Source organism: Amblyomma mixtum, chromosome 4 (assembly GCF_055824585.1).
Source record: "Amblyomma mixtum isolate Tamu chromosome 4, ASM5582458v1, whole genome shotgun sequence".
NCBI classification, from domain to species: Eukaryota; Metazoa; Arthropoda; class Arachnida; order Ixodida; family Ixodidae; genus Amblyomma; species Amblyomma mixtum.
The window spans coordinates 98,134,318-98,148,447 of NC_143015.1; the positions used below are offsets into that span (position 1 = coordinate 98,134,318).

Genomic DNA, 14,130 nt, shown 5'->3' on the forward strand with positions numbered 1-14,130 from the left:
ACGGCAGGGCTGGTTGCTAATGAGCAGTATCTTGGTCCAGAATCACAGACGGGGCCGACCACGTGCTAATAAGCAAAATAAATCAATATATAAAATAATTGTTACGAAATACGCTACCTGGTACGAATGAGCCCGAACTACACTTGTTATTCACTTTTCATCAGCGTACGCAGGTTTCATAAACCAACTACTGAGACCAGCAAGTTTCAACTCCGCTGAAATGAGGTCGCTGCAATGACCGAACTTGTTTGATGCTGTCACATACCAAACTCCAAGCAGGACAAGTTTTACATTTCGGAGCTCTAATGCCTGCAAAATTTGGAGATCTCTTCGCTTCATCTAGTTTCAGCTTCAGCGCATTGAAAAATATGTTCAAGTTGCTCGTCATGCGTGCACGATAGAATCAGAACCGCCTTCTCATGCCAGCTGCAAAACGCCCCATATTGGCTGCGTCTCCAAATACGAGACTGTGATAGTACCGAAACTCGGTGATTGGTTGACTGTCGTGCCACTCGTGACATTTCGATTTGTTGGTCACGACCGCTTCAAATCCTGCAGGGGAACGGAAGGGAAACTTTATTCCATTGGGGATCGATGAAGACCAGATGGGGTTGAGGGAAGGAACATTAACTATATTCTATCATTTTGCTCTTTGAACTTCTACACCTGCCATTTATGTAATTTTGCTCTTCTTCACTCTATTGTCTGTGCTCTGTACTACTACTCGGTATTCTTTATTCAACTACCTTGCGCTGCTGTACATTTTCTGCTCTGTAGCGAGCTGTTCGCACTTCGTACTACTTCATTCGAATGTACTCTTTGCTCTTCTAGGTGCACTGTTCACGCACGAAACCGCTTTGCAGGCTTTACAATCTTCGCGCATTGTAACGGTCACCCCGCAGTTAGCCTTATGAATATGCTGTACGCCCAGTGATGCAAGGCAGCTAAAACAAGCCAAAAAAAATTGGTCAAACGATTAGGGAATGGAATATGTTACCTGCAAATGTTGTGAATATGCTGTACGCCCAGTGATGCAAGGCAGCTAAAACAAGCCCAAAAAAATTGGTCAAACGATTAGGGAATGGAATATGTTACCTGCAAATGTTGTTAGCTCTGAATCTCTGAGTAGTTTTCTTTCTCACCTGTCATAACTGTTTATTTGAATTTTTGAGTAAAGCATTGCTTTTACTTTTTCGAAGAAATATTTTTTCACACTGTGCTTTATTTTGTGTTTAATACTGCGTTTTGCATTTTGAAACTGTCTCCCATGATTATCCCTTTTACAATGTTATTTTAGTTGTGTGAACCTTCTTTGTGAATTATTTTTTTGTGTGACCTACCTAAAAAAAACGAAAACAAGCATGTACCCATTCCTGCAAAAGCCTCGAAAGAGGCTAGCAGTATGTTCCAAATAATAAATAATAGTTTGCACGGATAGCACCACGTGCCGCATGACGCTGAACCGTCAAAATCACCGCAGGAACTAGGAATGTTCGGTGCATCCCATTAATTTCTTATTGCCATCGGAAATAGTTGGGGTGAGCGCCGGAAGCATTTTGTAGGTCGCATTTTGCAGCGCGGAAAAATGGTCGGCCATGCTAATCACTAAGTTTGCGCAGAATCTCTCGGAACTATTCAGTTTTCTAAAAAATCACAAGTTTAAAATATCGAAGCTGAACTGCGCAGAGTTCGCTAAAGGTGGGCCAGAGCTGATGCTGTAGTTGTTGAAAGTGCAAGAAAGCTGGGCATGACTGGGATGCAGCATGACAGGAAATCTGGGCTTTTCTGGGATGCAGCATGGAGTGATGCAGGTACGCGAGCTTTTATACGCGAGCTTTGACATCTTCCGTTTTACTGGGCATACTGAAATCAGCTGTATACGTAGCTAGTAGTAGTAGCGTGATTTTTCTAGGCGGAGCTATTAGAGGTAGTTTCGGGAACTTTATTACGCTGATGGAGGCATACTTTTAGATTTCTTGGAGCTAACACAATCCTGTTTTTCACGAACACGTTTACTAAAGCCTCACAATTTAGCGTCCACCAAATGGGCTGAAAAAAAAACTATGGCAAATTAGAACTTCATATTTCTGCACTCCACTTCAGAGCATGTTCGCAATGAGTTGATTCTATGAACTTGAGGCGACGTTGTCTACATGTGAGCTGTTCTTGCGCTCTCCAGAGCCAACCACGCGTTCCAGATATCTGTCTCTTCGGGCTTGTAGCTTCCACTCAACTGAATAAGATCCCAGACGGAGTACACAAGTGCTTAAAAATGAATAAAGAAAGTGTAAACGTACATACTGACTAGGTCCAAAATGCCACTGTCTTTAAGGTACACGCTCTTTCATGACGCATGGTTCGCCTCCCTACCCATCGCTCAAGCCACTGTACGGCCTCGAACGTCAAACGGGTATCGATTCAAGTCGCCTTCTGAAGAACGCGCTAGACCCGAGGCTTCTTGGGCACATACTTCTGTGTAGGCGGTTCGAGGATCGGCCTGCCTAGCTCTTCACCAACAACTTCTGTGCCTTACGTTTTCTCCAAGAACATTTATCACGCGTCGCCACAAACCAGTGAAAAATGCGCGCCTTCTCCGAACACGCATGCATCAAGAGCCAGAAAGGCGAAGTGCATTGAGAACGCGAAGCGTCTGCATTCATCTCGGATGTCCGCTATGCAGATCGCAGGAGTAAGAACGAGTAACGGCAAACAAATCGATTTTCAAAGCCTCCGCATCTTTTAGGCCTCTTTACCCGTGGAGCCTGATGCGAAGCAAAGAGATGCTTCAAGATCAATGTGTCTACCGGTCGGTGTTTGTCTAAGAAAAAGCGGGTCATTGATAACGAGCTTGAAAGCATTCTTTTTCTTTGCTTTCATTCCATTCATTTCTTCTTCTACAGCATCAGCCGAAGTCGGGGGACCGGTTGGTCATGCATAACTAAACAGATTGCAACGTTAAAAATACTGTAAAGAAGCATGACGAATGAAAGCCCCGACGTACAACGAGGACCGAGACGGGGTCTCCTGTGTCCTCAGTGGGCTTTTGCATGTATGCAAGATGCCGACGAAAAACGACTTCCTATGGGACGAGTACCGATCGACTCCTACAGGGGCAGCGCGTAGGGCTTTGCGGCTGGCCACAAGCCACGTGCACGAAGCTCTGTGAGATTTTTTACTTTTATTTTTCCTGTGCCGCTTTTCTTTTTTGAAATTCTGAACAGCGGAGAATACGCAAGCATGCGAAAAGCGGATATAAGGCGAGGAGATGTTCCCGATAAGCGCTACCCCGCGGACTCTCGACATGTCAAGGCCGCGGCCGGCTCGGACGACTTAAGCGATCAAGGGAAGCCAGGAGTCACGTAGAGATTGCGCCAGCTAGCTGGCCACGGCTGTAAAGAACGTGAAACTTTGCGGACAGGCTTGCTGGTGTAGAGAGTGGACGTTTTACTCGCCGGGTGCAACGGAGGGGGACGGAGAAATGGAAACACAAGTAGCGAACGAATTTCGAACGCGGAAGTTGAGAGATTAATAGCGGTGCGAAGCTGGGGATTATGCGTCCAGGTGTCGTTGGCGGGCTCTCCTCATTTACGGTAAAGACTCGGCGCCGTAAGGCCCGGTGCCCCGGACGGTGGTCTGTCATTCCTTCCAGTGCCAGGTGGAAGAGTGTCGATAGAGAGAAGGAACTATATGCGTAAGCGTACCCTCTCCCGTTCTGGCGATAAGGCTGCTCTTATTCAGTTTCCCTAGTTTCTCCTTACGGGGTAGCAGGTCTTCTGTATGCACTTGTTGCCCACAGCTTCTTGGCTCCAGTCTTGGTGCACTCCATAAACTGTGTGGATGTCTAGAGGAAACAAGCGCCAAGCACTAGCCATAAATTTTCGACGGGTTCCTATAAATCTCTTCGCCCACCATATAACGGTGGTATAGCATAGCCACAACTCTGTCCAAAAGGAAGTTTTATAGCTTCGCACGCATTTGCGTAGTATCCTTGAAGGTGTACTACAATGTTCAATGCGCTTGTTTATTGAAGGCACACCGGCTGGTCCGAATATTGGTTGCAGCCTTAACGAGTGAACCTCGGTTTAAACTCGCTTGCTCTTACACGTCGTCGCGTTGACACGGATTAACACTACATGCTCCAGGAAGGTCAACTGGAGCCAAGATGGCGGCAGCATATGTTGTCGACTTAGTCGAGAGTTTATAGTTGGCACGCTGCGATGAAGTGTTCTGGGGGCTTTTACTTTTAAGGTGACACCAAAATGTCGACCGCGAAAGCTTGTTCTGAAAACTTGTTATATGTCCTTCTGAGCCTTGCTCACGTGTTACGTAGTTGGTATGCTGCATTCATATTGCGTTTGTATTTTCGTATGCAGTTTTTTCTCCATACGACTAGCTGGTGACGTGCGTGGAATCAGCCACCGCTTCTGATCAATTACATAATTACTGTATTATGACATCATTAGCAGGCCGAACAATCGCAAGGCTAACCCATCACCAGCTCAACTCTACTAAGCTACATCAAGTCCCACCAGTTTTAATGCGATATAAAAGCCTCATCGGGAAAAAATTGTGTCGTCGGTCCTAAACATTTCCACATTGGCTGAAGGGATGTGCCGTAACAGACCGGACGGGAAGTCACCAGACCAGAGTACCAAAATGCACGATCCGATGGTTGCCGATCGAGACTGCACGAAAAAAAAATATTCATAGTTGTTGGAAATGAGCACGAAAACTACTGCGAAAAATCTGCTGTGACGTAACTGATCGAATCAGCTTACTAGCAACAATGAGACTGCACTCTATTTCGTTGACTCAATGTCGTCACGTTATGCATCCACTACGAATACGTCGCAATTAAGTATACCGTTGATGCTTGGTTTAACAAGGCTTAATCGCGATGACAAATCGTCTTTTCACTTTTGATATTGCAAAAATCGCATGCCCTACGGATCACTTTGTTCATGACATCAACTCCTTTTCTTTTTCTCTTTTCAGCGGGCGACCCTGAAAACAAAGATGGCGGCGAACTCGGTACTCGCCGCCTTCCTTTTGGCGGCGCTGGCGTCGTGGCCTTTGTGCCTTTCGCAACCAGTGCCTGGCGGTAAGAGAACGAAACATTTCCTGACACTTCCTCGCTTATGTTTACGGTTGCTGCGATAACCTTATCATTCTGAGCTATGAAAAACGCGTACAATCACACAATAGGAGAGAATAGGAGCAGGTAAATGTTGCGCGGTGGACTACCCGCAACTGAAATAGTCACTTTTGGTTTTGATTCGTACTATTCGTTTATTATAAAAAAAAATGAAAAGCGGTTAAAAGGAAAAGAAAGGCGCAGTAACTGCCTCACTATCAATGCATGCCTAAACCACGCAATGAGGGAACGTAGGAAAGTAGAAGAGAAAAAAGAAATGGAGGCAGAGGTGCTCTAGTGGAGGGCTCCGGGTTAATTTTGACCACCAGGGGTTCTTTAGGTGCACTGACATCGCGCAGTACACGGGGCTCTTAATTTCGAATTTTGCTTCAATGGAAATCCTACCATCCGGTATTCGATCGCGCAGACAATTTCGAGTAAGGACAAAAAGAAAGGGCAGGTACTAGAAAGCTTACGACAGATTATGCAGGCCCCAGCAGAGGAGGAAGTTATGGCGAACAACCAAAACAAAGCGCACGAAACCAAGGCGGTTAAGAAGATGCAAAAAAAATGGGAGAAAAAGAACCACTGCGTGAACACAGTGCTGGAATGAGCGAAATCTGGAAGGAAACTCCCTATGACAAATCAAGAGGCAGTGCCTTTCAAGTTAAGGCTACATCAGGTTGTCTTAGGACTAGCCAATGTAGAAAGGATTATGAACGGTGGCTCAGTGGTTACGGCGCTCGGCTGCTGATCCGAAAGACGCGGGTTAGATCCCGGCCGCGGCGGAAGGAAGGGAAAACTTTATTTTCACTAATGCTTTTTCCTGCGGTTTGGGGGCATCTTCAGGGACGTCTTGGTTCTATCCCTAGGAGCCTTCTCTGCCGAAGTCGTCCGCCTCTAATCAATGGTCGGTTGCCCTCAGTCCAGGGCTCCGCTGGCCACTGCCGCCCGTTGAGCTCGCTGTACCAGACGTTGTCGGTATTCACAGCGGTCGCTGGACAGCAGAGTCTCCCATTGCTCCGCACTCGGGTTTTGTATTTTGGCGACCCCGTCTATGTTTTGACAGGCCCATGTGATGTGATATAGAGTAGGTTTTTTGTCGCACCAGGGACATTTGTCTGCGTATATCGTAGGGTGCATTTTGTTTAGTATTTGTAGGTTTGGGAAAGAGCCTGTTTGTAATTGTCTCCAAGTGACAGCTTCCTCTCTGCTGCGTTATTTGTGCAGTAGGGGATATCGCATTCTTCTGCCTCTATAGTTTTGTACCATGGCCGAGTATTCCCTGGGTGCTGGCGCGAGCCCGCGGCCGCGGCGGCCGAATCTCGATGAGGGCGAAATTCTAGTGGCCCGTGTGCTGTGCGATTTCAGTGCACGTTAAAGAGCCCCATGTGGTCGAAATAATTCCGAAGACCTCCACTACGGCGTCCCTCATAGCCTGAGTTGCTTTGGGACGTTCAACCACAATAAACCAATAAACCATACCGGCATTTGCATAGCATGCGGGAGCACTGCAGAAAACAGTAAACATGTTCTGATAGACGCTGAAGGTATAGATACGTCAAGATATCAAAGAGGACAGGCTGGTAGTGAAAGAGAAGTTAACACATAAGCAGCACAGAAGAGCAATAGCTGATGAAGTAAAAGCAGAATAGAAGAATTGTACGAATCGTCACAAAAATTAAATTCATATAGCTTAGAAGATAGAAAATAGCTTCGAATGGGTGCAAAATATAAACAGAATGGGATTCAATCCAAGAAAAGGAAGAAGTGCAAAGTTATTAAAGCAGCCACTTTAATTTACAAAGATGGAACCTGCCACCGCCCCGATTCAAAGAGGAAGCCAGTAGTATCTGTCTATCTGTTGAAAAGTATACTGTGAGCTCAGTAAGATATGTGTCCGGGGTCATGGAGGAAGGATAGAAAGGAAGTTTTCCTTCCTCCATGGTCTGGGATAGATGGTAACTCATCCTGGACATGAGCATCTCGGAGTGTACATAACCGCCACCACCGTAATGCGAACAAAAAGACAGAAGTAAAAAAGGACAAGCATGATGCGCTCTGCTGGTGTGCACTACGAGTTGCGTGCTTATGCCATACATTGATATAATTTCACATATGGAGCGGATTTAGCCCCGCTCAGTACTTCACTTGTGATCATCTAGCTTGTTCCGTAAGAACAAAAAACCGCCCTCACTTTCAAGGCATCCTGTCGAACGCTAACTCCGGCGAAAATCTTCCCGTGCACATTACTTACGTAGAAAGAAAACAATTTGAACACGAGGAGTGAAGAATCCCTCAGTCTAGCCAAAGCTTCGACAAGCGCGCGTGCCTCCATCAGGGAAGTGGCGAATCATTTCCTAATGGACTAATGATTCCTTACGGCTCCGTATTCAATTTATGCTATCATGCATACGAATCTCAGCGGCTGCCTGGGATACGTAGAACTAGCGCGCGCGCGCACACACACGCGCGCACACACACACACACACACACACACACACACACACACACACACACACACACACACACACACACACACACACACACACACACACACACACACACACACACACACACACACACACACACACACACACGCACACGCACACGCACACGCACACGCACAAAATTGGATCAACCGAGCAGGCCAGAGACACCTTACCACCAAACCATGCCCCATGCTCCTCTAGTATTCGATTTTCCCGAGAGATGACGCCACCAATCCACGCTCATCCCAAGACTCGCTATGTCAGCGGGACTCGCAAAGGGCGCTGTTTTCCATTTAACCAAGCACTGCCACATTGCAGCATTGCAGAGCTCAAAACGCGATCTCATCATTTCACTGGGAACAAATAAATGGCCTAGAGGAAAAAAAATTATGCAGGAGAACAGTATAAACGCGCAGGTTGCGGCATATGGAATGCTACCGTCAAGTGTAAAGCCTACTACACATAGGCATTATATGTACCTTTAAAGGAGCAAATAATTTAGGCAGAACAAATCGAAAAAGGCAGATACATCTTGTTGGACGGGAGCATGTAATTTTGTTAAATTATGCGGCCTCCTCGAATACCTTACTGCGCGGCACACAGGTGCGACGTCGAAATCTCACATTAATGACCCCCTGCTGCGAAGCATAAAGACTGAAGGAAGTGCATCTGCATTCTGTACTTTCGGCAAATTCAGTACGTTCGCGTAATATTTCTTGTCAATGTAGCGCTTTGGTGTTTAGTGGTATACTCTCTTAAAATATTAAGCATGTAGCGACGCATTGCCAATTCTGCAAGAGAACTTCCGATGACCATCAGGTACCTGAAGGCTGTAATAAATTAGCTGAAGAGCGAGGTAGTCTTCGTCAGCCAATTCTAAGCCATGGTAACAAGCCAATTGAATGCATCGAGGGAAAGGAGGCATTAAATGTATGACCCTACTCCTATATTTTTTCTTACTTCCTGAGCTTTCCAGGAATTGAAATTAATTTTTTCACTAAATTAGTCGCGACCCCCATCGACCCGGGTCTTTTTGGCATCCGGGAAACGTAGAGAAGCGGCTTCAGGCGTTGAATATTCGTTTGAGCAATTTAATCCATGAATTATGTTCTGTCATTGCAGTCTACACTCAAGGGGCGGAAGGGTTGGCTGCGTGTGAAATCAAATTCACTAACGTGTCATTGTGTAAGCGGGCAGCCATGCATCAAGAAGCGTTCTCCATGCTTCGAAACAGGGCGGGGGGATTGGGGGGATGCGAACTCAGTGGAGCATCTTCATAAGACTGCTCTGATGATGAACGGCCACCGGTCATCTCTGAGACTGCAGCGGGCTGAAAAGAATTAAGCCATGCTAGGACATGATGTCGGTAGCTGACATTAAGATTCAGGACGCGCATTACAGCAACGAAAACGTGTTGTAAAGACAGCGGGGGAACCTTACGTGAATGTTTTAAGAAGAGACTCCAAGTGGAAATGGCTCGGCCTGGGCTGAACCGGCGCCAACCTCTGACCTCAGCGTTCCCGAGTCATGCTTCCACTGCCAGCGCTACCACATTTCAACCCAGCCGTAAAGCATGGGATTGCTCCGGTGTTGAGTCGTGCCAAGATTTCAATGCGCATTAGGTAACGTAATGATGTTCACATTAATTCTCTAACATTTCAAGCCACACACGCACTCCCGCATACGTGTTCTCACACGAATTATTGCGCATTCGGATCCTGCTGAGAATAGTTGTAACGTTCTCGCCGTTCAACTCATTTGTGGAACTCAATGATAGATGGCGCCAATTTACGTCCTAGGCAGCGACATTTAGAAGAGGTGCCGGCGTAAGCCAGAAAGCTCAGCAGGGGCTCAGCCGTTGCAATTCGAAGAATAATGGGTCTTAATCCTTCTGCTTGGCTCCCGTTCGCAATGGGTTGAAGGCCAGCACATCCCAGCTATGCCAGGCGATGCTTAGTTGCGTCGATAATATTAAGACACATAGTAATAAGAAGCAGGCTGGAAGGCATTCTAGTCGAACTGAATGAAGCTCCCGGAAGCAATTCATCGGTGCCGGACCACGAAGGTTATTTTAAAAGCTTGTTGTAGGAATTAGTGAATGGAATACAAATCGACTTCCTTCAATGCGGCTTAGGTGGACTGTGCAAAATCGTCCCGAACCGTTCGAAGTTAGATTCAGAAAGAGGGGGCGTGTAGGCATTCGAGATCAGCAGTGATTTTATTATTTCATGAAAGCTTTCATGAGATGCTCATGAAACCTTTCATGGAAGACTCATGAAAGACTGCTTGTTCAATTCCCTTCATGCCTTGATGAAATGCTTTCGTGCTGACCTACAAAGGCTTTCTTTAGTCGGAACAACAGGGGTGATGGCTGCATGCTACCGCGGTCATCGGTAAATAACATGCAAATTATCTTCCAAGGCCGGTATTCGGTGTAAATCCGATTAGGCATTCTTTCTGTGCGCAAGAAAGAAAGCATGCTGTGAATCATAACCGTAGCCTCAAATGACCGCGATTGCTGGTCGTGTTAACTGCTCACCGACGACCCTACATATACGTCCATGCCTGGTGCACGTGGCATGTTGGCAAGCCCTCGTTGACGAGCTAGTTAGCGAATTCTGATTGTTTCTCGCTCTCGCATTTGCTTCATGGTGCTTTACCTTTTTTAGAATAAAGGAGGACTTCATAAAGATCTTGTCTCTTGTCGATCTTTGTTTTTGCACCCACAGCGTACGTATTGACCTCCCATTTGGTGAATGCAGGTGTGTGCGACAAGAGCCTCCTGCCCACCCGCAGCGTGGTGTGCTACGTGAGGCCCGATGACCCGCACTTCGACCTGTCCCAACTGGACCCCTGCCTCTGCACGCACGTCGTCTACGGGACACTGCAGATTCAGGGGGACCTGTCGGTGGGACCTTTCGACCACGGTGAGCCTCTTTCCTCCGACCGATTGGTTTCTGCGCAAAGGAGATTTCTCGGTAATTTAGGAATGCTTGCTACAAATGTTTGCTTGCTGAGAAGCTAGCTTATAATTGCTTGCTAGAAATGCAAGCAATATTAACTTTAACTACCCTGTTACCCCAGACACGTATCGACAAGGCTTAATTCAATATCACAGGTAGAAAGTATGAAACACAGTACCACTCGAAATAAAATGGCTACCAAGTTCCGGTTCTCTATTAAGCGGTTCTACTTTTTGAAGATTTAGGGTTGTGTTTGCCGATCTTTATATGCCGGAACCTGAGGGTTGACCTCCATTTTATAGCTGACTGAGCATGTGTAACTGAGCTTTATGTATATTCTGTTGCCGAGATAACGAATGTGTACAGTGGGCCTATACTAGCTTCGACTGTTGTCCCAGCAGATTTTGCAAGCGTTTTAGTATTCTACTTGAAAGATGATAAAGAAAGGAAGAAAGCAAGAAAGCAAATTTGGCTCTTTCTACGGCATGCATGATTTGAGCGCGCGCTTACAATAAAAAAAAAGATTCACAGGGGCACCTAATTACTTTAAGTGTTTGCAGTGCCACAACGTTAGAAACTGTTGATGCCTTTACAGGGAGTGGCGTGAATTCTGATCTGGTGACGTTGGTTATTTCCAACCGATGGGAATTATCCACTCTGGTGAAGTCACTTCACTCAAGCCAATGAGAATTATCCCTCTGTTGGCGTTACGGCCCTACTGCCAATGGGGAGATATGCCCGGCGTCATATCTTTTCCCCCATGAGGCGTTGAATGCTGCCGCATCGAAACGATAGTCTACCTGTAAAATAAGAAGGACGAAGGGAAAAAACTAACGTTTTGTGTGAAAATAAATAATGAATTGATGAAAACAACAAAGGTGATTGTTTAACAAGACTGATTGGTCTGCTGATTAAAACGATCGTGCACCTGTAAAATAAGGGAAAGCTACTTTAACTTATTGACAGCCTATTTTTATGCCACACGTCAGGTCTTCCAATAAAAAAAACAATCGCTGCGACAACATACAATGAATTGATGAAGACTACAGAAGGTAGAAATTAACAAGACTGATCGGTGGGCTAATTGTTTCAGTATACTATTACGATACAAGGATGATTCTTCTACAATACGAAAGACCGGGTAAATAAGATCACGACAGGCAGTCCTCACTGTGTTTTATTTGTGTTTGGATGTGCACAATAAAAAATCCACGCTGACGTGTTTCCACATTACAATTAGCAATGACATTACTGGCGCGCTAGAAACGGCAATGGTCTTTATCCGATAAGGCGAACAAATATGAGCTGAATGAAATCTTAAGAATTGAAAACTGTTGTGAGCCGACCAGTATTCCAACGTTATACTTGTGGACTTATTGTCCCGTCACAGAATTACCCTTTCATTTGCATGTGTATCGTCACTAAGGCGTGTGTTTCCCGGGATTTATATTCGAATGGAACCTATAACTGCGTAATGCAGCTGCACCTGAGGCCTTTTTTAGAGGCGAAGATGCTTTCACTGTGGCTTCGCTGTTCCATGACCCACATATCCTGTGGACTGCGCCAGCAATACATTAAGTAATTGGCTTCAAGGGGCATTAATGGGCTTTTAATACGTAATTCTGTATATATGGCATACCTTCGCTCCTCATTGTCCTTCTCACCTGCTGTCCCTTATCCCCCTCACCTTAGTGCAGGGTAGCGAGATGTAGCAATGGCTGCCTTTCTTCTAACTTATTTATCTATGTCAACCCCGCTCTCACCTCCAGCTGACCTTGGCAGTTTGCAGTGCATTTGGGAGAGTACGTTCATTACTGCTTACTCACTGCGCAGGCAACCTGACGGCCCTGGGCGTGCTCCGCCAGAGGAACCCTCAGCTGGTGCCAATGGTGGAGCTGCGTGGCCTGGACCACGTGGAGCAGGTGCCCAACGAGGAGCAGCTGGTGCAGCTGGCGCAGCAGGTGTCCCACGCCGTGGCTCCCACCAAGCCCAGGGGTCTGGACGTGGACTACCAGCTGCACGGCGTCGACTACCAGGTGGCCATGGAGCAGAGACCCGTCCTGGGCCAGTTCCTGCACGTGAGTCACACGCTTCCCCACACGAATTAGGCCGAAACCTCGGTCGGTTAATGCAACCTGAGAACATACTGCATTTATTTTATTTATTTGAATTTCCTGCTGCGCCGTGACAGCATAATTGCAGGGGGGATGCATACGTACATACATGTCAAACAAACAACATGGGCTACACAGTCAGTAATACATTGCAATAAAGAAGAAAATGAAAAAAAAAGTAGTGGCATCAACTGTGTGTACACATATCTGGTTTACTGGTGGCACCAATGCAAAAGAGATAAAAGGCGATAAAGTATAAGTGAGCATTCACGCACGCCGCACGCTCGACAACAGTGCTCGAAAAGCATTCTCAGATAGACAATCAACAACAGCATGAGGCAGCTTATTCCATTTATTGGTGGTATGCGGAAATAAAGAGTGCTTGAAAGCATCAGTACGACATTGTGTCTCGCGTATTTTCCATATTCATGATCGCACCTTTTCGATGTAAAATAGGGTGGCAGCAAATATGTTTTAGGGTTTATGGCAGTTTTATTAAAATCAATGTGGTAGTGAAAACCTAGTTTAATCTGTAATCGGCGCTCCTTAAGGGAGTTCCACTCCAAATCCTGTTTAATGCAGCTACTACGAACATCAGAACTATAGCATTTAGTAATAAACCGCGCTGCATGATTCTGAACTCGCTCCAGAATAGCACAACGTGTTCCGGTCTGAGGGTCCCATACAGCACAGGCATACTCGATGACTGATCTGATGTTAGTAAAATATAAAGGCTCCTTAACCTTTGTTCAAATGAGCATCAGCTCTTTCGAACAGCGGCGCTAGGGCACTTTGAAGTGCTGAGCCCAAGTACATTGTAGTAGAGCGCAATGTGTAGTATTGTGTAATGTAACGTGTAAGTAATGTGTGGGTGTGTAGTAGCGTAATATGAGCGTGTAGTAAACCACAGCGCAGAAAGCTTCAAAGAGATTGCCCAGCACGCAGACTCAGTGTTATATGTGCCATAAAGTGGTATTTTCAGTCAACAGTAGGTGCCGCATACCTCGTTCTCACGATTGAAAGCAATTGTGATTTAAAGGAGAACAAATCAATGCCAAGTTGGACAGTCTTCACCTAATTACCGATCAAATGCAGCCTGCATGGTTGAAATTTTAAGCAACATGCTACACCACCTCCACGTGATTATATTCAGGCGAAACGCTGCTAAGACGATTTCAGCCTGGTAAATGGCCAGCGTGAGAGTCTATAGGGTTCGACTGCCTTATCGTCAGAGAAGTGCACTGTTCTACTTGGGCCAAGCTATGTTCAGGCAAAGTACGATGAAGGCAACCTGCCGGTTAAGCAGGAAAGAATTTTTCTTAATTCGCGTGAATTGTCATTTCGGTGCGCTAACACAAGGTGTTTCGAACCAACGGCTAGTCCGTTTCATCGTGGGTAGCATCTCTGTATGTTTGCATGTATTTGCG

At 46.1% G+C, this 14,130-nt stretch overlaps 1 protein-coding gene across 1 annotated transcript in view; it reads left to right on the forward strand.

Moving 5' to 3' along the window:
* Window positions 1–14,130, forward strand: part of LOC149347549 (uncharacterized) — a 68,780-nt gene that overhangs the window by 39,112 nt on the left and 15,538 nt on the right. The window contains exons 2-4 of the mRNA XM_089587195.1: window positions 4,996–5,101; window positions 10,389–10,553; window positions 12,423–12,667. Of these exons, the coding sequence (XP_089443321.1) occupies window positions 5,017–5,101; window positions 10,389–10,553; window positions 12,423–12,667 (495 nt within the window). The 5' untranslated portion in view covers window positions 4,996–5,016. The remainder of the gene's footprint in view (window positions 1–4,995; window positions 5,102–10,388; window positions 10,554–12,422; window positions 12,668–14,130) is intronic.